Source organism: Cetorhinus maximus, chromosome 26 (assembly GCF_964194155.1).
Source record: "Cetorhinus maximus chromosome 26, sCetMax3.hap1.1, whole genome shotgun sequence".
NCBI classification, from domain to species: Eukaryota; Metazoa; Chordata; class Chondrichthyes; order Lamniformes; family Cetorhinidae; genus Cetorhinus; species Cetorhinus maximus.
In genome coordinates this window covers 36,183,899-36,206,085 of record NC_135904.1, presented here as the reverse complement: position 1 = coordinate 36,206,085, position 22,187 = coordinate 36,183,899, and the positions used below count along the sequence as shown (strand labels likewise).

The 22,187-nt window shown below is 45.8% G+C and overlaps 1 protein-coding gene across 2 annotated transcripts in view; it reads left to right on the top strand.

Annotated features, from left to right (window-relative positions):
- Positions 1–22,187, top strand: part of adamts17 (ADAM metallopeptidase with thrombospondin type 1 motif, 17) — a 582,619-nt gene that overhangs the window by 457,975 nt on the left and 102,457 nt on the right. For both annotated transcript variants that reach the window (XM_078530484.1, XM_078530485.1), the window contains exons 16-17: positions 4,847–4,927; positions 16,451–16,608. In XM_078530484.1, the coding sequence (XP_078386610.1) occupies positions 4,847–4,927; positions 16,451–16,608 (239 nt within the window). The remainder of the gene's footprint in view (positions 1–4,846; positions 4,928–16,450; positions 16,609–22,187) is intronic.

Sequence of the window (22,187 nt, the reverse complement as noted above, 5' to 3'; positions counted from 1 at the left end):
AGGAGCAATTGGCCCACAGGAAGAAGCAAGGAAGCTGGGGCTCCTTAAGGCCCCGGCCTAACTCCTTGAGGGGAAGGAACACCTGGAGGAATGTCAAAGTGCCCCATTTCCCTCTTGTGTTGCCACTACAGCAACTTACCCATGGCTACCACGCTGGGGTGCAGGCCTGTGCGCAGCATTCAGTTCTGCTGGACCAGGGTCTCCGTGGCATCCCCCATCCTTCCCATGGGCACCTCCATACGTGCACATGTGGCCACCACTTCACCAGAAAGAAGGCAGATGCACCCTCCTGACTCGCGTGCCACTCTGTTGAGGGCTACCAATAGCCTGCGTGATGTTCTTCCACCTTCTGCTGACTCTGTACGATGAGGCGAAAGGCCGAAACCAGAGGCTTGTCACCTGACTCAGAGCTCACAGATGCCTCTTCCCCATCAGTCCTCTGAGTGCCGGGGAGCTTGGCTGGGGGCCTCGGCTGAACCTGCTTCCCCCTATTATGGACAGGTATCCGTGCAGTGACCACCAGATTGTGAACCCCAGCCTGCTCTAGAGCTAGGGCCCAATGAGGTGTGTGTCTCTGCGCTGGTGGAGGGGGTGGGTAAGCGCTGTGATGGGTCTTCCAGGCTGTTTATTAAGTTTGCAATGGAGGAGGTGCCCTCTTGGCTGGAGGTGAGGACATTGATGGACCTGAGGGACTGGCTGGCTGAGGGTGTTGGTCACTCGGCAGAGCTCCTTGTGAACCGAAGTAGAGATAATTAATGCATGGCAGCAGAGTCAAAAGCAGGAGAGAGAGCACTCACAGTTGCATTGAGAGAGGGATGATGTGGTACAGGATCCTTATGAGGGTGTTTGTCGCCGACCTCACCGTCGCCGCAGACTTCGTCCATGTCCGCACCAGACAGCACGATGGCCTGTTTGTTATGACGTGGCAGATGATGTGAACCAGGCAGACCAAATTCACAAGACAAACTTGGCCATGCTATCTCAACCGGTTTTGCAATTTGTATTTATTACGAGATGATATATGCACTGAATTCAGAACTAATAAGTCCACCAAGACATTTAGAGATTTTAAAACTTAAATTAAAATATTTATTAACAAAGTAAATGATTTCAAGCTCACACAGAAGACTACAATTACTTAATACTATAACAACTCCTAAAATTCCTAATTAACCTTACTCCCAGTTACACACCCCCTTTAAATATATTTAGATTTAAAAAAACAGAAAGTTAACACAGTACCCACGTGACAGTGGAATTACAAATGTTTTTCTCCAACTTCAGTTACTGGACATTGTAGTCTTATGCACAAATGGCAGGAGGCTTCTTCAAGGCGTTTCACACACTCCTGTTAGATCTTACATGACCCCCAACATAACCTTTCATTCTCCTTTATATATGTTTCTCTCTCTCTAAATATGTAAATTCCATTGTTCCATGTGTCTTTGGAACTGTACCTTTCCCATAATATAAAAACTTTCATGTTGCCAATATTGTCAGTAACCTTTGGGGAAAATAAACGTACTCCTTAGTCTTGCTTATCTGGCTAGTTGTAAACATACCAGCATCTCTTTGAAATCTAAACAATCCCTTCACTTATCTAAAAATGCAAATTCCCTTCACACCTTACATGCTAAGACAGCACCTATGTTTACTCATTAGCATGTCAAGTATATTTCTTTTGATGATTTCAAGCTTGCAGTCTACCTGACTCCAAATATAATTAAATCAGAACCATCTACGCTCACACCTACTTTACAATGAACCAGAAAAATATTATGAAAATTATTCTACTTTCGTAACTCACTCCTCAAAGTGAGTGAGGGGCCTAATGTTGCCCACTCCACCCCCAGTCCCAGGCCTCTCCCTGCTGCTTTGAATTAGCTTCTCCTGCATAAAAACAGATGGAGAGAGTGTGAGCAAATGGCACTGCCTGGATTGTTTGTGTGGTGGGCGGAGCCATGGACGGTATGAGAATGAGAGCTCGAGAGGATATGAGCCTGATGGAGATGTGAGGGTGTGTGTGAGAGTTAGTGATGTTGTCCCTTGAGGTGTGAGATCCCTGTGGATATGTGATGGGTTTGTGAGTGTGTGAGTTGAGAGTGATGAGAAGAGTGACTTACCCTGGCAGAACGGATGAGATCATTCATCCTCTTGTGGCACTGGGTGGCTGTCCTCTTTTGCAGGGCATTGGAGCTGACCACCACTGCCACCGCCTCCCACGCAGATTGGTGACCTTGCTTGCTGGTCTTCACCCAGAGCAGGGTTAGGGGACATCATGCGGGCCTCCACAGCACCCAAAAGGCGTTACAGGGACACATCGCTAAATCGGGGAGCTGCACTCTTCTTACCTTTTAGGGCCATGTCTTCTGTGCAGCAGTCCTGGTCTAGAAGCACTGAGAGATGTGTGTGTGTGGCTGCAGTTTAAGTATGGCGCCCGGCGTGAGGAAGAGGCGAAGTGACAGTGTGGCGGACAAATCAGAGGCCTCCCGCCATCAAAAGGGCATGTTTCCCGGGAATGCATGATTAATGAGGCGAGATTGGGATGATGCGGCATTGAAAACCGCCAATGCAGCCAGCAGCTAAAACATTCTTTTTCCCGCCCGCTACCGCACTTAGTGCAAATCTGGGAGAATTCCGCCCTCATTGACCCTCCTTCTCTCTGTGTATTTTTTTAGTCAATCAATGAACTGTCTCAAAACAACACATAACTTTGACTGCTCATACCCAGAAAGTGATGACAGTCACTTTGACCATTTCAGTTCAGTCTGCTCACCTTCACTCTGTGCATCAAATGATAGAGAATTTTCAACTACATTCATGTTCCTTATGTACATAAAATTAAACTACAAATGCAATTCTCAATGAGTTTTTTTTTATTGTGTAATAGTGTTGGTTAATTTAGGTATCATGGCTCTGAATAATGTGAACGGATAGTGTTTGATTTACAGATTTACAGATTGATCAATTGAGGGGATTTAAATTTTTTTGGAATGGCTTTGTTTGAATGAGAGCTTTGTCAGTATGGTGTATTTGAATGAGATTAGATGTTAGAAGAGTGGAAGCCATGTCTTAGTGGTGGAGTTAGGAGAGTTGCCTGATGTTTGATCAAGTGTTTTGAAAAGGCTTTTACAGAAGGGGACGTATTTCCAGGGTTGGATAAAGAGGAGAAAAGGGACAGACAATATACTAGAAACCAGAGTCCGGGGATTGCATGCCACAAAAAGAGATGCAAGGTAGCAGAAGGAGGGCAGAATATTACAGGGCTGGTGGATGGATTGCCCCTCCAGAAACAAGGTTGGTGTGGAGCCGATTTGCTCCACTCGGGCCCGCCCTGCAGCTATAAAGTGCTGCAGGTGGGTTTAGCAGGAGTGGTCCTCTATCTGAATTATAGACTCTGGTAATTTCCCCGACAACAGATGTTGGACTAATTGACCTACAATTCCCTGGGTTTCCCTCTGTCACCTTTCTCAATTAGCAGAATAACATGTGCAAATTGCCAATCTAAAGGAACAGTTCCCAAATCAAGGATAAAGATTGGAAGATTCTAGTGAGGCTTCTGCAATGTTCTCACTTACTTCCTTTTAAACCCTGGGATGGAAACCATCCGGACCTGGGAATTCGTCACTCTTTAGTGCTATTATTTTCTTAATTTCTGTTGCTTTGCTTACATTAATTTTGGTTAGCCCTGTCCCTGATTTATTATTGGTTTCCTTGGGATTTCTAGCACGTTGTCCTCTTCATCTACTGAGACACAGTAATTATTCAAGATTTCCGCCATTTCCTTATGTTCATGACAATATTGTCATTATTAGTTTTTAAGCGGCCCACATTGTTCCTGACCATCCTCTTTTTCCAAATATGATTGCAAAAAAATTGTCTTGATTTTGATATCCATTGCCGGTTTCATTTCACACTCCCATGTAGCTACTACCATCTTTTTTGTCACCTTTGGCTGTTCTTTGTATCTCTTCTATTAGACAACGTCTGTCCTTTTTTTGCAGTTTTCATGCTATTTTTCTTATAGTTTTATGTTGTTTCTTATCTCTTTAGCTGTCCATGGCTATTTTATTTTGGTTAACCTGAGCCCTTGCACCTTAGGGGTATAAATTGATTCAGTATTGCAATAAATTATTTTTCAAACACCTCCCACAGATCCTCTATAATTTTACCCATTAACAGATTGCCCAGTTTCATCATATTGAAGTCAGTCTTACCTTAATCTAGAATCTTAGAAGCTGTTTCAGGTTTTTACCTTTCAAACACTGTGTTGAACTCGACTATTTTGCGATCACTATTAGATAAATATTCATGCATCATTAGGCAGTTAACTAAATGTGGCTTTTTACTAAATTTAATATATGGAAAACCTCCACTACCAGCTCAGGGTAGATCATGGCGGGTAATAAATGCTGGCCCTGCCTGTGTCACTTTCATCCCGAGAACAAATTAAATAAGAATTGAGGAATAGATTAAGTCCCATTAGGAACAGTGAAACTGTCTGAAGTACCGGCCATACCTATTAAGAGTCTGGTAGAACAAGTGCAACTGAGTGTCTGAGGAGCCACTGACTGTGAAGTGCTGAAAATTTTCTTTGGTTAACAGCTCACTCCTGCCGAGCAGCAGCCTCTCAACATGATATTTAATTGTGTATTTTGAATGAGCTCCAGAACTCCTCAGACCTAGCCTGCATAATTGGTCAGTATCCAAAAACTGTGTAGATTCTTTATGTGGTTTAGAATGTTGACTCTTCATGCCATTGCTAGGCTGAGACATTGGAAAGGAAGCCGCTGAATGCCATTCTTGCAAAACCCTCCTGTAACCTGTTTAACTTTTGTCGCCTCAGGTTACGTTGAAGCCGCGGTGATCCCAGTTGGTGCCAGGAGGATACGCGTAGTAGAGGAGAAACCAGCCCACAGTTTCCTGGGTAATTAATGATGATTTGCTGCCATTCTGATTTTTTTCTGTAATAATGTTTGCCATAAAAACTAAACTTGCTGGGACAGATTTTACTTTTAATATACTTGGGCATAAAGGAACACCAGAGTGGAGCATATAGAAAGAAGCCAGGATGGGGAGGATCATAGTCGGTAACAGAGTATGTTTACAAGTGAAGAATGGGGCTGGCTCTATGGCTCACTGGGATCCTCCTGCCTGTGCTTCCTCTGTACTCTGCACTTAAACGGTTGATTACAATCAAATTCAGGATCGGAAATACCTGACCAATATCTTCTCTGTCTTATCCTTTTACTATGTTAAAGGCGTTACATAAATGTACAATGTTGATGCTTTATTATTAGAGAGGAAAGCGCTGCAGTGGGAAAAATGGCCCCTGTATTGGAAAAAACAGAAATAGCTCAAATTCATATCACACCTTTCACAGCCTCAGGACATCCCAAAGCACTTTATACCCAATTAATTGCTTTTTAAGTGTAATCACTGTTGTAATGTAGGAAAGGCAGGAGCTAATTTGTGCATAGCAATCTCCCAGCAGTGTGATAATGATCAGATTCTCTATTTAGTGGAAAACAAAAACAAAAATACCTGGAAAAACTCAGCAGGTCTGACAGCATCTGCGGAGAGGAACACAGTTAACGTTTCGAGTCCGTATGACTCTTCAACAGAACTAAGGAAAAATAGAAAAGAGGTGAAATATAAGCTGGTTTAAGGGAGGGTGGGACAGGTAGAGCTGGATAGAGGGCCAATGATAGGTGGAGATAACCAAAAGATGTCACAGACAAAAGGTCAAAGAGGTGTTGAAGGTGGTGATATTATCTAAGGAATGTGCTAATAGGTGACATTAAGGGTAGAAAGCAGGATGCTTGTGGACAGACCCAGCAAGCATGACTCAGACCTCCCTGTCGCTTGCCATTTCAACACTCCACCCTGCTCTCATGCCCACATGTCCGTCCTTGGTTTGCTGCAATGTTCCAGTGAAGCTCAGCGCAAACTGGAGGAACAGCACCTCATCTTCCGACTAGGCACTTTACAGCCTTCCGGACTGAATATTGAGTTCAACAATTTTAGATCATGAACTCTCTCCTCCATCCCCACCCCCTTTCTGATCCCCCTTTTTTCCAATAATTTATATAGATTTTTCTTTTCTCACCTATTTCCATTATTTTCAAATGTATTTCTATCCATTGTTTTATCTCTACCTTTTAGCCTATTTCGATCCTTTCCCCCCACCCCACCCCCACTAGGGCTATCTGTACCTTGCTCGTCCTGCTTTCTACCCTTAATGTCACCATTAGCACATTCCTTAGATAATATCACCACCTTCAACACCTCTTTGTCCTTTTGTCTGTAACATCTTTTGGTTATCTCCACCTATCACTGGCCCTCTATCCAGCTCTACTTGTCCCACCCCCCCTTAAACCAGCTTATATTTCACCTCTTTTCTATTTTTCCTTAGTTCCGTTGAAAAGTCATACGGACTCGAAATGTTAACTGTGTTCCTCTCCGCAGATGCTGTCAGACCTGCTGAGTTTTTCCTGGTATTTTTATTTTTGTTTTAGGTTTCCAGCATCCACAGTTTTTTGCTTTTATCTCTATTTAGTGGTATCAGTTGAGAGATAACCATCGGCCGGGACACCAGGAAGAACTGTCCTGCTTTTATTCATAGCAGCCCGGTGGCATCTTTTACATCCGCCTGAGAGGGCAGACGGAGTCTCGGTTTAACATCCCACCTGACAGTACAGCACTCCCTCAGTGCTTCACTGGAGTGTCAGCTTAGATGTTCTGCTCAAGTCCTGGAGTGGGACTCTCAATCTAATGACTCAGAAGTGAGAGCTCTACGCACTGAGCTGTGGCTGTTCTGTTTGTCTGCTCAATCTAGTCATTGCTTTGTTCAACCAAACAATGAAGATTGCAGAAAAAGAACACACCTTACAGCCTTCGACACCTTACAGTCTGTGTGCTATACCTTGTGCGCTGAGTGTGCAACCCAAAGATTTAAAAGTTAGCTGACTTCACATGATGGCTTAAGGTGAACTTGTAGGGAAAAAGCCAGGAATTGGGATTGCAGGTAGAGTACCTCAAATCTGGCTACCCTAAAACCAACAGCTCTGAAAATCAGACATTTTTACAATGTTCCATGCACCAATTTTAATTGAGTAAAATTTTAAAAATAACTTACCTGGATAATTTGACTAGGCGCTGCATTGTCAACGTGTGGCTCCAGACTAGTTACTGGCTTCACCGTTTCACGTGGCGCTCTATCCCGTACTCCAAACCCTTTCATGTTTTTCCTTTTCAAATGCTTATCCAGTTCCTCTTTCACTGATGGTAATGGTGATACAGTGCAAGTAATTAGGAGTGTTGTACATAGGGAGCAGTCTGCAAATGTGGCACCACAAGTTCACCTTAACCTACCCAACCCGGCATGACCCAAACTGCACAAAGCCCGAACCGCCCGACCTGAAATCCAGCATGGTCTCGGTCCCGAAGGTGCTGGATTTAAGACACTATACCCGCAACTGTGGTTGAAAAGCTAACACCAAAACAGACACAATGGGTGGAGTCTTCCCAGATTTGCACTAGGTGCGGTAGCAGTCGGTAAAATCGATGTTTCACCCACCAACCGCAATGGCGGCTTCCCAATCCCACTGCATTAACTATTCATTCCCGGGTAAATCGCCATTTCGATGGCGGGCATGCTCCAATTCGCCCACCATCCCGTCACCTCAGCACTTCATCACAGCGGGCGGCACATTTTAAAATATAGCTGCACGAACATCTCTCAGTGCTTCCAGCCCAACACTGCTGCAAAGAAGACATGGCCTCAAAAGACAAGAAGACTGCAGCCCCCAGGTTTAGTGACGTGCCCCTTGAATGCCTTTTGGATGCCGTGGAGGCCGCTGTGAAGTCCTCTACCCCTGCTCTGGCTGCCGGATGGGCAGCAACTTTACCACTCTGGCTTGGTAGGTGATGGCAATGTGGTCAGTGCCAATGCTGCACAGAGGAGGTTGGCCATCCAATGCAGGTAGAGGATGAATGACCTCATCCATGCAGCCAGGATAAGGCAACCATCACATCACTCTAAACTCAAACACTCAAGCCCATCACGCATTCACTGGCATCTCACTCACTGCCAGCTCAAAGGATATCACCATCCGTTCTCACACACACCCTCACATGTCCATCTGACCTCATCTCCTCTGGAGACTGCCTCCTCAGCCCTCATCATCTTGAGACCACTTGCACAGATCAACATGTGCCCCCACACACACCCTTGGGATACCCTCCTTCCCCAGCACAGCCCTCGCTCTGCAGTCTCTTTCCTTGCCTGAGGCCTCTTCTCCCTCTTCCCCAAGCAAGCCCTAGCCCTGCAGCCATTGAAAAGCCTTATGACTGGTCTGGTAGGTAGAGACCTGCCCATGAGCCCCCCTAAAAGTGACGTGGTGCTGTCTGTGAAGCCTGTCACTGATGACTGCGAGTGCTGCCTGAAGCAAGATAGGCAAACAAACATTGAAGTCCTGAGTAAAGTGCAGCTCGCCAGATGCATGCCTTATATATGCTGTTGTGAAACACCACGCTGACATGCTCGGGCGCTCCAGCGTGGGGGACGATTCCGGCGAGCTGGGTGTATAATGTTATGCAGGTGGATTACAATGAGGTTCCCGACATCTGATGGCGGGAAACGCGGCACGCCATTGATGGGCAGAGCAGACAATTGCAAACTGGTTTCACAACATCGTGAAACCGCTTTTTGGCCTTCTCGCCATATTGTCTGCTCGCGCTGCCAAACACGCCCAACGCCGGCGGGCATGGGAAATTCCGCCCAATTGGCCAAATGTCCTCTCCCTGTGCTGCAAATCAGTGAAAAGTACGGAGCCTGTGAATCAAAGAATGCAGCATTTATTTTTGCAATGTGATTTCACTTTTATTCCCTCAAGTCATTTGTTTGATTTCAGAATATTGAACACGTAAGCTCTTTTCGAGCTAACATGCTCTTTATTCCCTGAGCTCTGGGACAGCTACTGAAACATAAATGTTCGTGAAATTAGTAGTTAAGATATAGATCAGCCATGATCTAACTGCAGAGGGGCTGAATGACCTACTCCTGTTCCTATACTCCCCTCTACATAGAGAAATATACATAGTTCATACAGGTAATTATATCGATTTATTAATGCAATTGTTGAATATATATGAGTTAAGTGGGTGTCTCTGTCCCTGCTGTGTTTTCGTGGGTTTGTACTCGTTGCTCCTCTCGAGGCGTTATTCTATGTGAGGAGCATGTCCTTGCAGTTTCGCAGTCATTTCCTTATTGCCCAGCAGTTTACCAGAACCAATAACTCATTAGCTCAGTAACGAGTGACTCTGCTGCGTGCTGATTGGCTCACCCATGGGCTGTAAGTTGTAACAATTCAGTCTTGCCGATGTTGGTGTGCTGAACACCACATGTTTCAGAGGGCTGGTGCAAACATTAGCGCTCATTTAACATGCCAGTCTCACACACACACAGAAATTTCAACCTCAGATAAGTTCATTTAAACTTTTTGGTATATTTTAATGGCAATATATGGTTCCACACTCCCATTCAAAACCTCTTTATTTAAATGTTCACTAATGTTTTTTTGTGGTGGATGTATTTGGTTAGACCACACATGGAATAGTGTGAACGGTTCTAGACACAATATTATCAAAATGATATAGAGGCACTAAATTGCAAATAGATTTACAAAGATGATATCAGAACTGAGAAATTATACTATTGGGAAAGATTGAACAGACTGATGCTCTTTTTTCTAGAAAAGAGAAGGCTAAGTTGTGACCTCATAGAGGTATTTACTATATAATTATGTTAAATTTCTACAGAACACTGGTTCAGCCTCAACTAGAGTATTGCATCCAATTCTGGGCGCCACACTTTAGCAAGGGTATGAAGGCATTAGAGAGATTGGAGAAAAGATTCACAAGAATGTTTCCATGGATGAGGAACTTCAGTTCTGAAGATAGTTTGGAGAAGTTGGGACTGTTTTCCTTGGAAAAGGGACGGTTAAGAGGAGATTTGATAGAGGTGCTCAAAGTCTGAAAAGTCAAAGTGAAGGGTCTGGACAGAGTAGATAGGGAGAAACTATTCCCATTGATTGAAGAATTGAGAACAAGAGAGCACAGATTTAAGGTAATTGGCAGCAGAAGCAATGGCAACATGAGGAGAAACTTCTTTCACATGGGAAGTGGTTAAGATCTGGATGGCACTGCCTGAGTGTGTGTTGGAGGCAGATTCAATTGAGGCATTCAAGAGGGAAATGGATTATTATCTGAAAAGGAAGAATGTGCAGGGCTACGGGTAGAAGGTAGGGGTCATGGCACTAAGTGAATGGATTTTTCAGAGGGCCAGCACAGGCATGGTGGGCTGAATGGCCGCCTTCTGTACAGAAACCATTCTGTTATAAAAAAGGCGCGAAATAAGGTAGATGTAGAGATAATGGCCGGGGTTTCCCAGCCCCGTCGCGGGTGAGGACCCATCACAGGTGAGGACCCATCGTGGGCGAGGACCCATCACGGGCGAGGACCCATCGTGGGCGAGGACCCATCGTGGGTGAGGACCCATCACAGGCGAGGACCCATCGTGGGCGAGGACCCATCGTGGGCGAGGACCCATCACAGGCGAGGACCCATCGCGGGCTGGACCCATCACGGGTGAGGACCCGTCTAGGGCGAGGACCCATCGTGGGCGAGGACCCATCGCGGGCTGGACCCATCACAGGCGAGGACCCATCGCGGGCGAGGACCCATCACAGGCGAGGAGCCATCGCGGGCGAGGACCCATCACAGGCGAGGACCCATCGCGGGCAGGACCCATCGCGGGCGAGGACCCATCGCGGGCAGGACCCATCACAGGCGAGGACCCATCGCGGGCAGGACCCATCGCGGGCGGGACCCATCGCAGGTAGGACCCATCGCGGGTGGGACCCATCACAGGTAGGACCCATCGCGGGCGAGGACCCATCGCGGACAGGACCCATCGCGGGCAGGACCCATCGTGGGTGAGGACCCATCGTGGGTGAGGACCCATCGCGGGCAGGACCCATCGTGGGTGAGGACCCATCGCGGGCTGGACCCATCGCGGGCAGGACCCATCGCGGGCGGGACCCATCGCGGGCAGGACCCATCGCGGGCGAGGCGGCACCTCAGCCGGAAGTACATTGACTTGCAGCAGGACCGGAAGATCCCGGTGGGCGGGTGTGGAAAATCCCACCCAACATTTCCACTTGTGGGGGAGACCATAAGAGAATCTCCAAACTATCATGATGATAATACTGAAGACTTGTGCTCCGGAACTTGCCGTGCCGCTAGCCAAGCTGTCCAAGTACAGCTGCAACACTGACATCTACCCGGCACTATGGAAAATTACCCAAGTATATCCTGTAGACAAAAAGCAGGACAAATCCAACCCGGCCAATTACCACCCCATCAGTCCACTCTCAATCATCAGTAAAGTGATGGAAGGGACCTTCAACAGTGCTATCTAGCGGCATTTGCTTAGCAAGAACCTGCTCACTGACGCTCAGTTTGGGTTTTGGCAGGGTCACTCAGCTCCTGACCTCATTACAACCTTGGTTCAAACATGGACAAAAGAGCTGAACTCCCAAGGTGAGGTGAGAGTTAATGCACTTGACATCAAGGCAGCATTTGACCAAGTGTGGCAACAAGGAGCCCTCGCAAAACTGGAGTCAGTGGGAATCAGGGGGAAAACTCTCTGCTGGTTGGAGTCATACCCAGCACAAAGGGTTGGTGGGAACAGCCAGTCGAGAAAATGAGGGGCCTAAAAGGGCGGGGCCCGTACTGTCCACCTGTGGGTCCATCTCAGAGTCCTCACAGCGCTTTGAGTTCACCTACAACATTTTAATTATCCCCACTGAGAGTGATCTCTGACAATGTCCTTTACAGAAGGGAGGGCCAGCTCAGCCTGTAAGTTCAGCCATGTCCTGCAGAGCAGTGAGTACAACACTGGACACTAACATGAACATTTAATAAAGAATGAACAAAAAAAAACACAACATTGTTTCTTCCACAATAAAGGAAAGGTCAGTAACTCGCCTGTAACCATCAATACGTGCCAACCATGAGGAATGCCAGTACATTTAGCTCTCTGACTAAATAGTCTCAACAAATAACGATGATGCACATGTGAATAAAGTGAAACCAATGTAATGTGAAATATTTACAGATGAAATTTAATTTTTAAAAACACTTATGCCAGCTTTGTGCACTCAAGCCTTATATTAGTGGCAATGGAGCTGAGAAGGAAAGTTTTGGCCATGATGCAGGCCCTCCCTGTTTGACCAGGAGGCCTACTCATGCTCCTAATTCGTATGTTTGTATGTGTGTCCGTTTAAGGCTCTTTTATAGCTCACCCGTAGCTGCAGTATTGTCAGCTGACAGCAGGTTTTACTACTGGAATCACATGTAACTCCTGTGCACCCACCAGCAATTTAATTTTTAATTGTAATCACAAGGGAAATAGGAAAGAGCAGAAGTGGCGCACATTCCTGTTCCACTGTCAGAAACAGCACGCCACTGCCCATCAGTGCCAGCTGCTCCAAAGGTGCAATCCCATCCCAGTAGAAGCCGAGCCCGGACACAGTTATAGTCGGAGTCCCCAGGGCCCAGAGCTGGTGCTTAGCGAGCCCCCACTGCCGGGGACCAAGTAGGACAGAGAGAGCGCAGAGACCTGATAGGCAGATGCTGGTGCCTACTCAGATCAAACCCAAGACCCACTCCTGTAGAGTCGGTGTCCTGTTCCCCATTGGGTGCATTCACTGGCGACTGTGCACTGCGCAAGGGTCACTATGTCAAGCGTGTCAAGACCGCACCCCCGCCTATCTGACCACGGTTGAGATCCTGGAGTTGGCCAATAATGCAGCCCGAGACAAGCTGAACCGCATCATCCCACACCATCTCCAGCTCAAATCCACAACAACGAGGAATTCAAAAAGCTGCTGGGGGGGCTCCCCATAGGCCAGGGTGGGATCCTGCCCAACATCCTTGTCAAGCTGCTCCCCAAAAAAGCCTGATATCCCAGCAAGGTAAAAGGACAAGATCAGAAAAAAAAAAGAGTGGAAGGGAGGGAACCTGTGATTGGAGGAGCTGGAGCAGCAATATGGGAGAGAGAGAATGTGTGATTGGAGGAGCAGCTTCTCTAGATTCTGTCTCCCATGCTCACTGCTCCGCCAAGCAAAATACACATGGACGACCTTTTTGAATTTTTCACGCCCGTCATTGAGTTTTTAGGGGCCATTTGTGAGGTTTCAAGGGCAAATTTGCCTGCTGCCCCCAGGTATTTTGATCCTTGTGGGAAGAGTAGGCTGTTAATTAACCTGCCGCCATCACGCTTCTGGATGCCCAAGCTCCCTCACTCCGCCCACCTCACCGCCGCTCCGCCCACCTCACCGTCCCTCCACCCACCTCACTGCCCCTCCGCCCACCTCACCGCCCCTCCGCCCACCTCACCGCCGCTCCGCCCACCTCACCGCCGCTCCGCCCACCTCACCGCCCCTCCGCCCACCTCACCGCCGCTCCACCCACCTCACCGCCCCTCCGCCCACCTCACCGCCCCTCCGCCCACCTCACCGCCGCTCCACCCACCTCACCAGCTGATTTGGAACAGCTCCTAAGCCTCAATCCCATTCTAGATATTAAGAAGGCTCCGGCAATGCTGCAAAGACAGGAAATCGATCGATCTGTGTTCCTGAAAAATTCTTTGAGGTCCGTTTCTACTCTATCCTTTCCTTGTAGCAGATCATGCTGAGTATCTGACTACAGAATTGGGCGTATACCCTGAATATTAAACCCACCCTCTGATAACTCCAATAATTGTCTCTAAGGGAAGAATGAGTCTGAAGCTGGTCTTTTACCTCAAGCAGGTTTATTCTTCAGTCAGCTCAACAGAGTGACAGATTTCCCAATGGAGTGAACAGCTGTACCCATTTATCAACTGAAAGGAATGTCTTCATTTAAATGATGTATGAATTTAAATTATTTCTGCACCTTGTCCTTTTTTTAAAATCCCTTCTGTTTCTAAATGTTCCTTGTACCCATTTAGAACTCTTTTGATTTTGTACCCATTTATAGGTGAGCCAATGCCCATCACCTGTTTCAACAATGCAATTATCTTAATGTAATTGCTATACAATTTAATTGCCAGTCAACAAGAAGATTGTTACAATGGTGCAGAATTAAAAATGAAGATTGTTATTGGACCTTGACAATGTAATTGCTGATACATTGACACTCTCTTCCCAGGATTTGGGATCACAAGATTGTGGAAGTCCCATCCAGCTATACTTCATTGGACTTTAAAGTGCAGCTTTTACAGGACATCGATAATTGTTCCTAGTTTATTTTATTTTTAATTTTTTATTTCTTGTTGACACCAGCCTGATGTGAACCTCCCGATTTACAGCTGGCTCCAGAGGAGAGAACTCTAAGGGAATCTCTGTAATTTCCTCCAGCCCTACAACTCTTCAAAATCTCTATAGCCCTCCAACCTGTAAAAACAATTCAGCTATGCAGATGTCATTTTTAACTTTCTCAACACCTAGCCATTATTGAGATGACTTCAGTAATCGTGATTCAGTAACTACTGAAATGAGTACAGTGACAGAGTCAGCAAATGGCTGTCACTTATATTGTTTAGCTTCCAGTAATCTGCAAGTCCGACTGGCGAATCATATCAAACGGCATATCCCAGCCGCTGTTCGCAATGGGCAAGGTACAGACCGTACCCAACCAGCTCGTGCTTGCAAAGCTCAAAACACAGTGTCTAACGTTAGATGTGATTCTGCGAATAGACAACATTTGCTAAATAATCCTCAATGTGCTAAGAATTATGCTGATAACCGATTTAAGATGCCAGTTGGGCTAGCAATGTGGCGTATTTGAGTGTACTGGAAGCTACATATATTAATACACAGGGCTCTGTTCTTTGCAGACAGAAAGAACATATGTGTATATTGCACCTGTTTCAGCTAAACAAAATAAGTGACAGCCATTCACTGACTCATTCCTCAGGGCAATGCCTTGAGCAGTCAGGGTCAAGCTACCTGGTTTAAATTTCAAACAATACTTGGCAGTTAAGTGTCAGTCACCATCAGTGATGCATTCTCCATGGCAATGCTACTTGTCAACAAATTAGCACTCTCTTCACATACATTATAAATTGTTGTTTCCCCCTTATATTGGCATTCTTGCAAGTGTCCTGATGAGTGCAAGACAAAAAGCTTAGACATGTCTTTTTTTCCAGCAATACTCAAGTTCTCTACTACCAAATGACTAGATGGGTTTTTACGACAATCCACAATGGTTTTGTGGTCATCATCAAACTTTTAGTTCCAGATTTTTATTGAATTGAAATTTCATCATCTGCCATGGTGAGATTACGAAACTGGGTCTCCAGAGTATTACTCTTGTATCTCTGGAATACTAGTCCAATGACAATACCACTTTGCCACTGCCTCCCCTTATCACCTTAGATCAATGTTCTCTGGTTATTGACTTTTCTGCCATTGGAATTTCACTTTATTTATTCGATCAAAACAGTTCATGATTTTGAGCGTCTTAACCCTCTCTGCTCAATGGAGAAACCCTACCCTCTCCAATCTTTCCACATAACTGAAGTCCCTCATCCTTGGAATCACCCTACTAAACCTCCTCTGCATCCTCTCAAAGACTTTGACGTCCTTTCTAAAGTGTGGTGCCCAGCATTGAACAATATACTCCAGTTGAGGCCTAACCAGTGTTGTATAAAGGTTTAAGCTAACTTCCTTGCCAATGCCTTTGGTTATAAAGCTCAGGATCCCCTATTTTGTTTAATAAGCATCTCAGCTTTTTCTGTGACTTTCAGAGATTTGTGGACATATAGCCCCAGGTCTCTCTGTTCCTGCACCCATGTTAAAATTGCTCCACACCATTCATATTACCTCTCCTCATTCTTCCTAGCAAAATGAATCACCAATATCTTTTTGATGTCTGCCACCATTCTAGATCCATGATTGCAATAACTGCCAAATCTAGGTCCTCCTGCTTATTATTAAAGTAATTCGGTGGACAGTGGTAACTGGGCTGTGTGATAGCTCTTAGGAAAAGTCGTATAGAAGTTGTCTGACTCTGTCTGGAGTAGTAGCCAACTGGCTTTCATTTAACCCAACCAGATGGTGGCCTTGAGAAAGATCGAGTCACAGTTTCATTCCTAGTTTACTCATTTGGATTGTGGCTGTTCAAAAAAATTAAAATATTGTCCCTGCCAATAATCCGCACCCACCCCACACTTCAGACACTTTTGAAATCTATTATAAGTTCTTGTGGAAGATGCACACCCTAAGCCAGCTGTTTAAGTGTTTCCATGTGGCTATTTGCCGATTTCGCTCAGACTGAGAAAAAGATGTTTGATCACGAATGTTTCACGAGTAAATTTGTTTGATATTTTGTATTTCACCAGCTTTAAAAGATTCCACAAAACAATCCATCAATAGCGACTGGAAGATTGAGCTTCCTGGAGAGTTTCCAATGGCAGGAACCACTGTCCGTTATGTACGACGAGGGCTGTGGGAAAAGATGTCTGCCAAGGGACCAACTAAAACACCACTTCACTTAATGGTAGCTCTCTCATCTTTCTGTCTCCTTCTTTGGAATGCTGAGCTCCCAACTCCTTAATTTAATACTTTCTTTTGGAAAATGTTGTGACGGAGAAATTACTTTTGGTTGCATGTTAATATTCAGATCTGGCACAAGCAGAAAAGATGTCACTTTAGGCCAGAGATTATCTTGGCAGGAGTCTCTTAACCTCTTGAGGATTCTATTACATTGGGGTCCAGGTAACAGTAAGGTTTGCCACATGAAGAGAAAGAGAGAGAAGCAACAATATGATCCTGCCGGGCCATCTCTGTGGGAGATGGAATTCAATTTTCACACGACGGTTTTCCTCATTGCAGGTTAAACACACTTGTGCTCTGAATGTAGGTGAAGCTGATAAGGACACACTTATTGCCCATCACTAACTGCCCTGATCACTTCAAAATGGATTAAAGAATCAACCACGTAGGGGTGACAGGTCCCTTGCTCTGATGGATTCTGTTAATAATCCAGCACCTTTTGTGGTCAGATTTTCCTGGTGCCTGCCCGCAAATTGTCAGATATATTGAATTTAATTTCTGAACTTGCCACACACTAGGATCTCACATCTATGACAACCATTAGACTGTATATGAAAGTGTATGCTCATCCCATGTTCCATTAATTTACAATAAGTATATTAACCCAGTAAAATTTCTGCTCTGTTATATTGCAGTGACCTATCCATTAAAGCACAGGATCATGAAGGAATAGAATCTGATAATTTTACAGCCCAGAAGAAGCCATTTGACTCTTCAGACTTGTATCAGCTATCTGAGAGAATGGCCCACACAGTCACCTTCTCCAGCTTTTCCCCCAATATTTGTTTTTTCACTTTCAAATATTTTTCCAGATTGAAAAGCTATCCTGGATCCCACTTCAGTACCATGTCTGGTCGGGCAGCCCAGGCCCCAACAACCCTCTGCGTAAAAACATTCTCCGAACCTATAGCTCTGCTCTTTCAGCCCTGGTGTCTCTACTTCTATTTACTTCTCCTCCAAAATGAGAGAAATATTTAGTAATGGGTCTGCAGATTGACACTACCTCCCGCCTCCCCCCCCGGCTCATTTTGTTCATGGGTACAAGTGGCCTTAGGATGATGTGACATAGTCTTAGGAACATGGGAACAAGATTCAGCCCCTTGAGCCTGCTGCCCCCTTTTTGCTAGATTATGCATGATTTGTACCTCAACCATATTTTCTCACCTTTGCTTTAGAATCCTGGATACCCTGACCTAACAAAAGTCTATTAATTTCAGCCTTGAAACCTTCAGCTGACCCCCAGCATCCACAGCCTTTTGGGGGAGAGAGTTCCAGATTTCTACTCAAATCCTGAACTTGTGTCTATATCAGCTGTCCCACTCTTTGGGCGCAGTTTCCCGGCAGCGGGATTTCATGCCGAAACGGGGCCGTAAAATTCCGCCCTTTAAACCAGCTTGGCATCAGGCAACATTTTGACCAACTGGAAATTTCAAGGCAAATCCCCTTCCCAAGTAACATTGCTGCCATGCAGTAACTTTATGCTTCTCATTTTTAAGATACTGCTACCTACTAAATATCCAGTCTATTACTGCACGGTGGTTTTCAAGGGATTAAAACATGCTTTAATCAACACTCCAGAGTGTTATTGTGTTCACAGCAATAGAAGCTACAGGTAACATTTACTATCTCTTGACTATGATTGGATAGGGAAATCTAGTCAGTGGCAATTTCTTAGGCTTTGAAACTTGCAGGATATTGATCAGTTTAAGTTCACAATGATAACAAGCTAAAATATCAGTGTGCGCTTTTAATTGATTTTACACAGAACCCATGTTGTCGATCAAGCAGGGTGAGTAACTGTATCGGATTACCCAGTGCCTGACAACATTTTCTTTCCGTGGATCTGTGATGTTTTGTTTCAAATCTGACATCCAAATTCAGGCCTCTGGGTCCAAAAGACTGGCAGGAGGTGAGCTGCCACCATTTATTTCAGGAACATCATTTTTAAGATGGAAAATCGTGGTGTTATCTTCACCGCTGGGGAGTTTCAAGCTAGTCGACACAAACTGCAGCAGTTGAAGAAAAGGCTCACCACCTTCTCAAGGGCAAATAGGAATGGACAATAAATGTCAGCTTTGCCAGCAGCAGCCCCCCACCAACCTGAGAATGAAATTTTTAAAATGTCACTTCAAAATGCAAAGGACTATCGCGAGCAAGCTGGGCAAACAGGGCGTCATGAGACTGTCGTGCTTGCATTGTTAGCTTGCAGGGACACAGAAGACTGTCACTAGACTAAGGCAGGGCTGACTGCACTCTGTATCAACTCGTCACCTAATTTGTTGGAAGCGACCTTTCACCTTAGATACGCGAACCAGATTGTGATGCAGAACATGAAATGTGAACTGAAGATTTGATTGCCACTTTGCTGAAACGTTGCAGGAAATTGTTGACTCGGCAAAAATGAGAAAATCAAGAAGCTTTGGGTTAGTATGGAATGTGCCTTTATTAAATCAGTTCATCCAGAATTGACCGTGGCAGGACAGCTGCTGCGTGGGCCTGACTGCAAATTTCAAGAGTAAGTTCTAGGATGTACTCAACTGAGATTTTCTGATCTGAAGGAAATAATCTAAGCCAGTTCCTGCATTAACGTTTACTTGAATAAAGAATGACAGTGTGCAAGTGGTTCCGACTTTCATGTTGTGCCTTGGCGTCCTGGCATCAGGTTTAAAGGTCATTTGTTTCATCACAGGAAAGGAGACCAACTCTGGTGAGTTTAGATTTTACATACAGGTGTGTTCATATCAAGCAATTAAAGCTGTTACATATACATGCCAGCATAAGAAGCTAGTGAAAACTGGCTAATAATGTTGATAACTCAACACCAGCCTTTGTTCTTAATCGAGGCCTATGGCCTATGTCCAAGGTGCTGCTAGTGATCATCTGTAGGTTTGAATTTTAAAAAATTCATTCTCCAGGTCTGAGTGTCACTGGCAGTGCTGGCATTTGTTACCCAACCCCAGTGCCCTGAGAAGGTGGTGGTGGGCTGCTTTCTTTCTTCATTGGAATCATGGTTCGATACAACTGCCAGGCTACTTCTGAGTGGCACTTAGGAGTCAACCACGTCGGTATGGGACAGGAGTTACATATAGGCGCAGACGAGATAAGGACAGCAAATTTCCTCCCCAAGAGGACATTAGTCAAACAGTAGTGTTTTCTCAACAATCTAGAAGGCCAAGGGAACACCACCGCCTGTAAGTTCTCCTCTAAGTCACACACCATCCTGACTTGGAACTATATTGCTATTCTTTCACTGTCGTTGGGTCAAAATTTTTTTTTTTGTTCATTCATGGGATGTGAGCTTCGCTGGCTGGGCCAGTACTTATTGCCCATCCCTAGATGTCCATGAGAAGGTGGTGGTGATCTGCCTTCTTGAACCGCTATAGTCCATGTGGCATAGGTACACCCACAGTGCTGTTGGGAAGGGAGTTCCAGGATTTTGACCCAGCGACAGTGAAGGAACAGTGATATATTTCCATGATGGTGATTGACTTGAAGGGGAACCTCCAGGTGGTGGTGTTCCCATCTGTCTGCTGCCCCTGTCCTTCTAGATGGTAGTGGTCGTGGGTTTGGAAGGTGCTCTCTATGGAGCCTTGGTGAGTTCAGCAGTGCATCTTGTAGATGGTACACACACTGCTGCTACTGTGCGTCAGTGGCGGAGGGAGAGAATGTTCGTGGATGTGGTGCCAATCAAGTGGGCTGCTTTGTCGGAGCCGCACTCATCCAGGCAACTGGGGAGTATTCCATCACACAACCAACAACGCAACGCCGCCGCCACCACCACCTGCAAAAACTCAGCAGGTCTGGCAGCATCTGCGGAGAGGAGCACAGTTAACGTTTCGAGTCCGAATGACTCTTCAACAGAACTAATAGAAAAGGGATGAAATATAAGCTGGTTTAAGTGGGGGGTGGGGGGGGGTTGGGACAAGAGAGCTGGATAGAGGGCCAGTGATAGGTGGAGATAACCAAAAGATGTCATAGACAAAAGGACAAAGGGATGTTGAAGGTGGTGATATTATCTAAAGGAATGTGCTAATTAAGGGTAGAAAGCAGGACGAGCAAGGTACAGATAGCCCTGGTGGGGGTGGGGTGAGGGGAAGGAATCGAAAAAGGCTAAAAGGTAGAGATAAAACAATGGATGGAAATACAATTAAAAATAATGGAAATAGGTGGGAAAAGAAAAATCTATATAAATTATTGGAAAAAACAAAAAAGAGGGGGAAAAATCAGAAAGGGGGTGCGGATGGAGGAGAGAGTTCATGATCTAAAGTTGTTGAACTCAATATTCAGCCCGGAAGGCTGTAAAATGCCTAGTCGGAAGATGAGGTGCTGTTCCTCCAGTTTGCGTTGAGCTTCACTGGAACAATGCAGCAGGCCAAGGACAGACATGTGGGCATGAGAGCAGGGTGGAGTGTTGAAATGGCAAGCGACAGGGAGGTCTGGGTAATGCTTGCGGACAGAACGAAGGTGTTCTGCAAAGCGGTCACCCAGTCTGCGTTTGGTCTCTCCAATGTAGGAGACTGCATTGGGAGCAACGAATGCAGTAGACTAAATTGAGGGAAGTGCAAGCGAAATGTTGCTTCACTTGAAATTAGTGTTTGGGCCCTTGGACGGTGAGGAGAGGGGAAGTAAAGGGCCAGGTGTTGCATCTTCTGCGGTTGCATGGGAAGGTGCCGTGGGAGGGGGTTGAGGAGTAGGGGGTGATGGAGGAGTGGACCAGGGTGTCACGGAGGGAACGATCCCTGTGGAATGCCGCCGGGGGGATGAAGGGAAGATGTGTTTGGTGGTGTCATCATGCTGGAGTTGGCGGAAATGGCGGAGGATGATCCTTTGAATGCGGAGGCTGGTGCGGTGATAAGTGAGGACAAAGGGGACCCTATCATGTTTCTGGAAGGGAGAAGAAGGTGTGAGGGTGGATGCGCGGGAGATGGGCCGGATACGGTTGAGGGCCCTGTCAACCACCGTGGGTGGAAAACCTCGGATAAGGAAGAAGGAGGACATGTCAGTGGAGCTATTTTTGAATGTGGCATCATCAGAACAGATGCGACGGAGGTGAAGGAACTGAGAGAATGGGATGGAGTCCTTACAGGAAGTGGGGTATGAGGAGCTGTAGTTGAGGTAGCTGTGGGAGTCAGTAGGCTTGTAATGGATATTGGTGAACAGTCTATCAAGTATTCCATCACACTCCTGACTTGTGCCTTGCAGATATCGGCTGGCTTTTGGGAGCCAGAAGGTGAGTTACTCTTCGCAGGATTCATAGACTCTGACCTGCTCCTGTAGCCACAGTATTTATATGCCTAGTCCAGTTCAGTTTCTGGCCAATGGTAACCCTCAGGATGTTGATAGTGGGAAACTCAGTGATGGTAATGCCACTGAACATTAGGGGGCGATGGTTGCATTCTCTCTTGTTGGAGATGGTCATTGCCTGACACTTGTGTGGCGCGAATGTTATTTGCCACTTATCAGCCCAAGGCTGGATATTGTCCAGGTCTTGCTGCATTTGAACATAGAACCCTTCAGTATCTG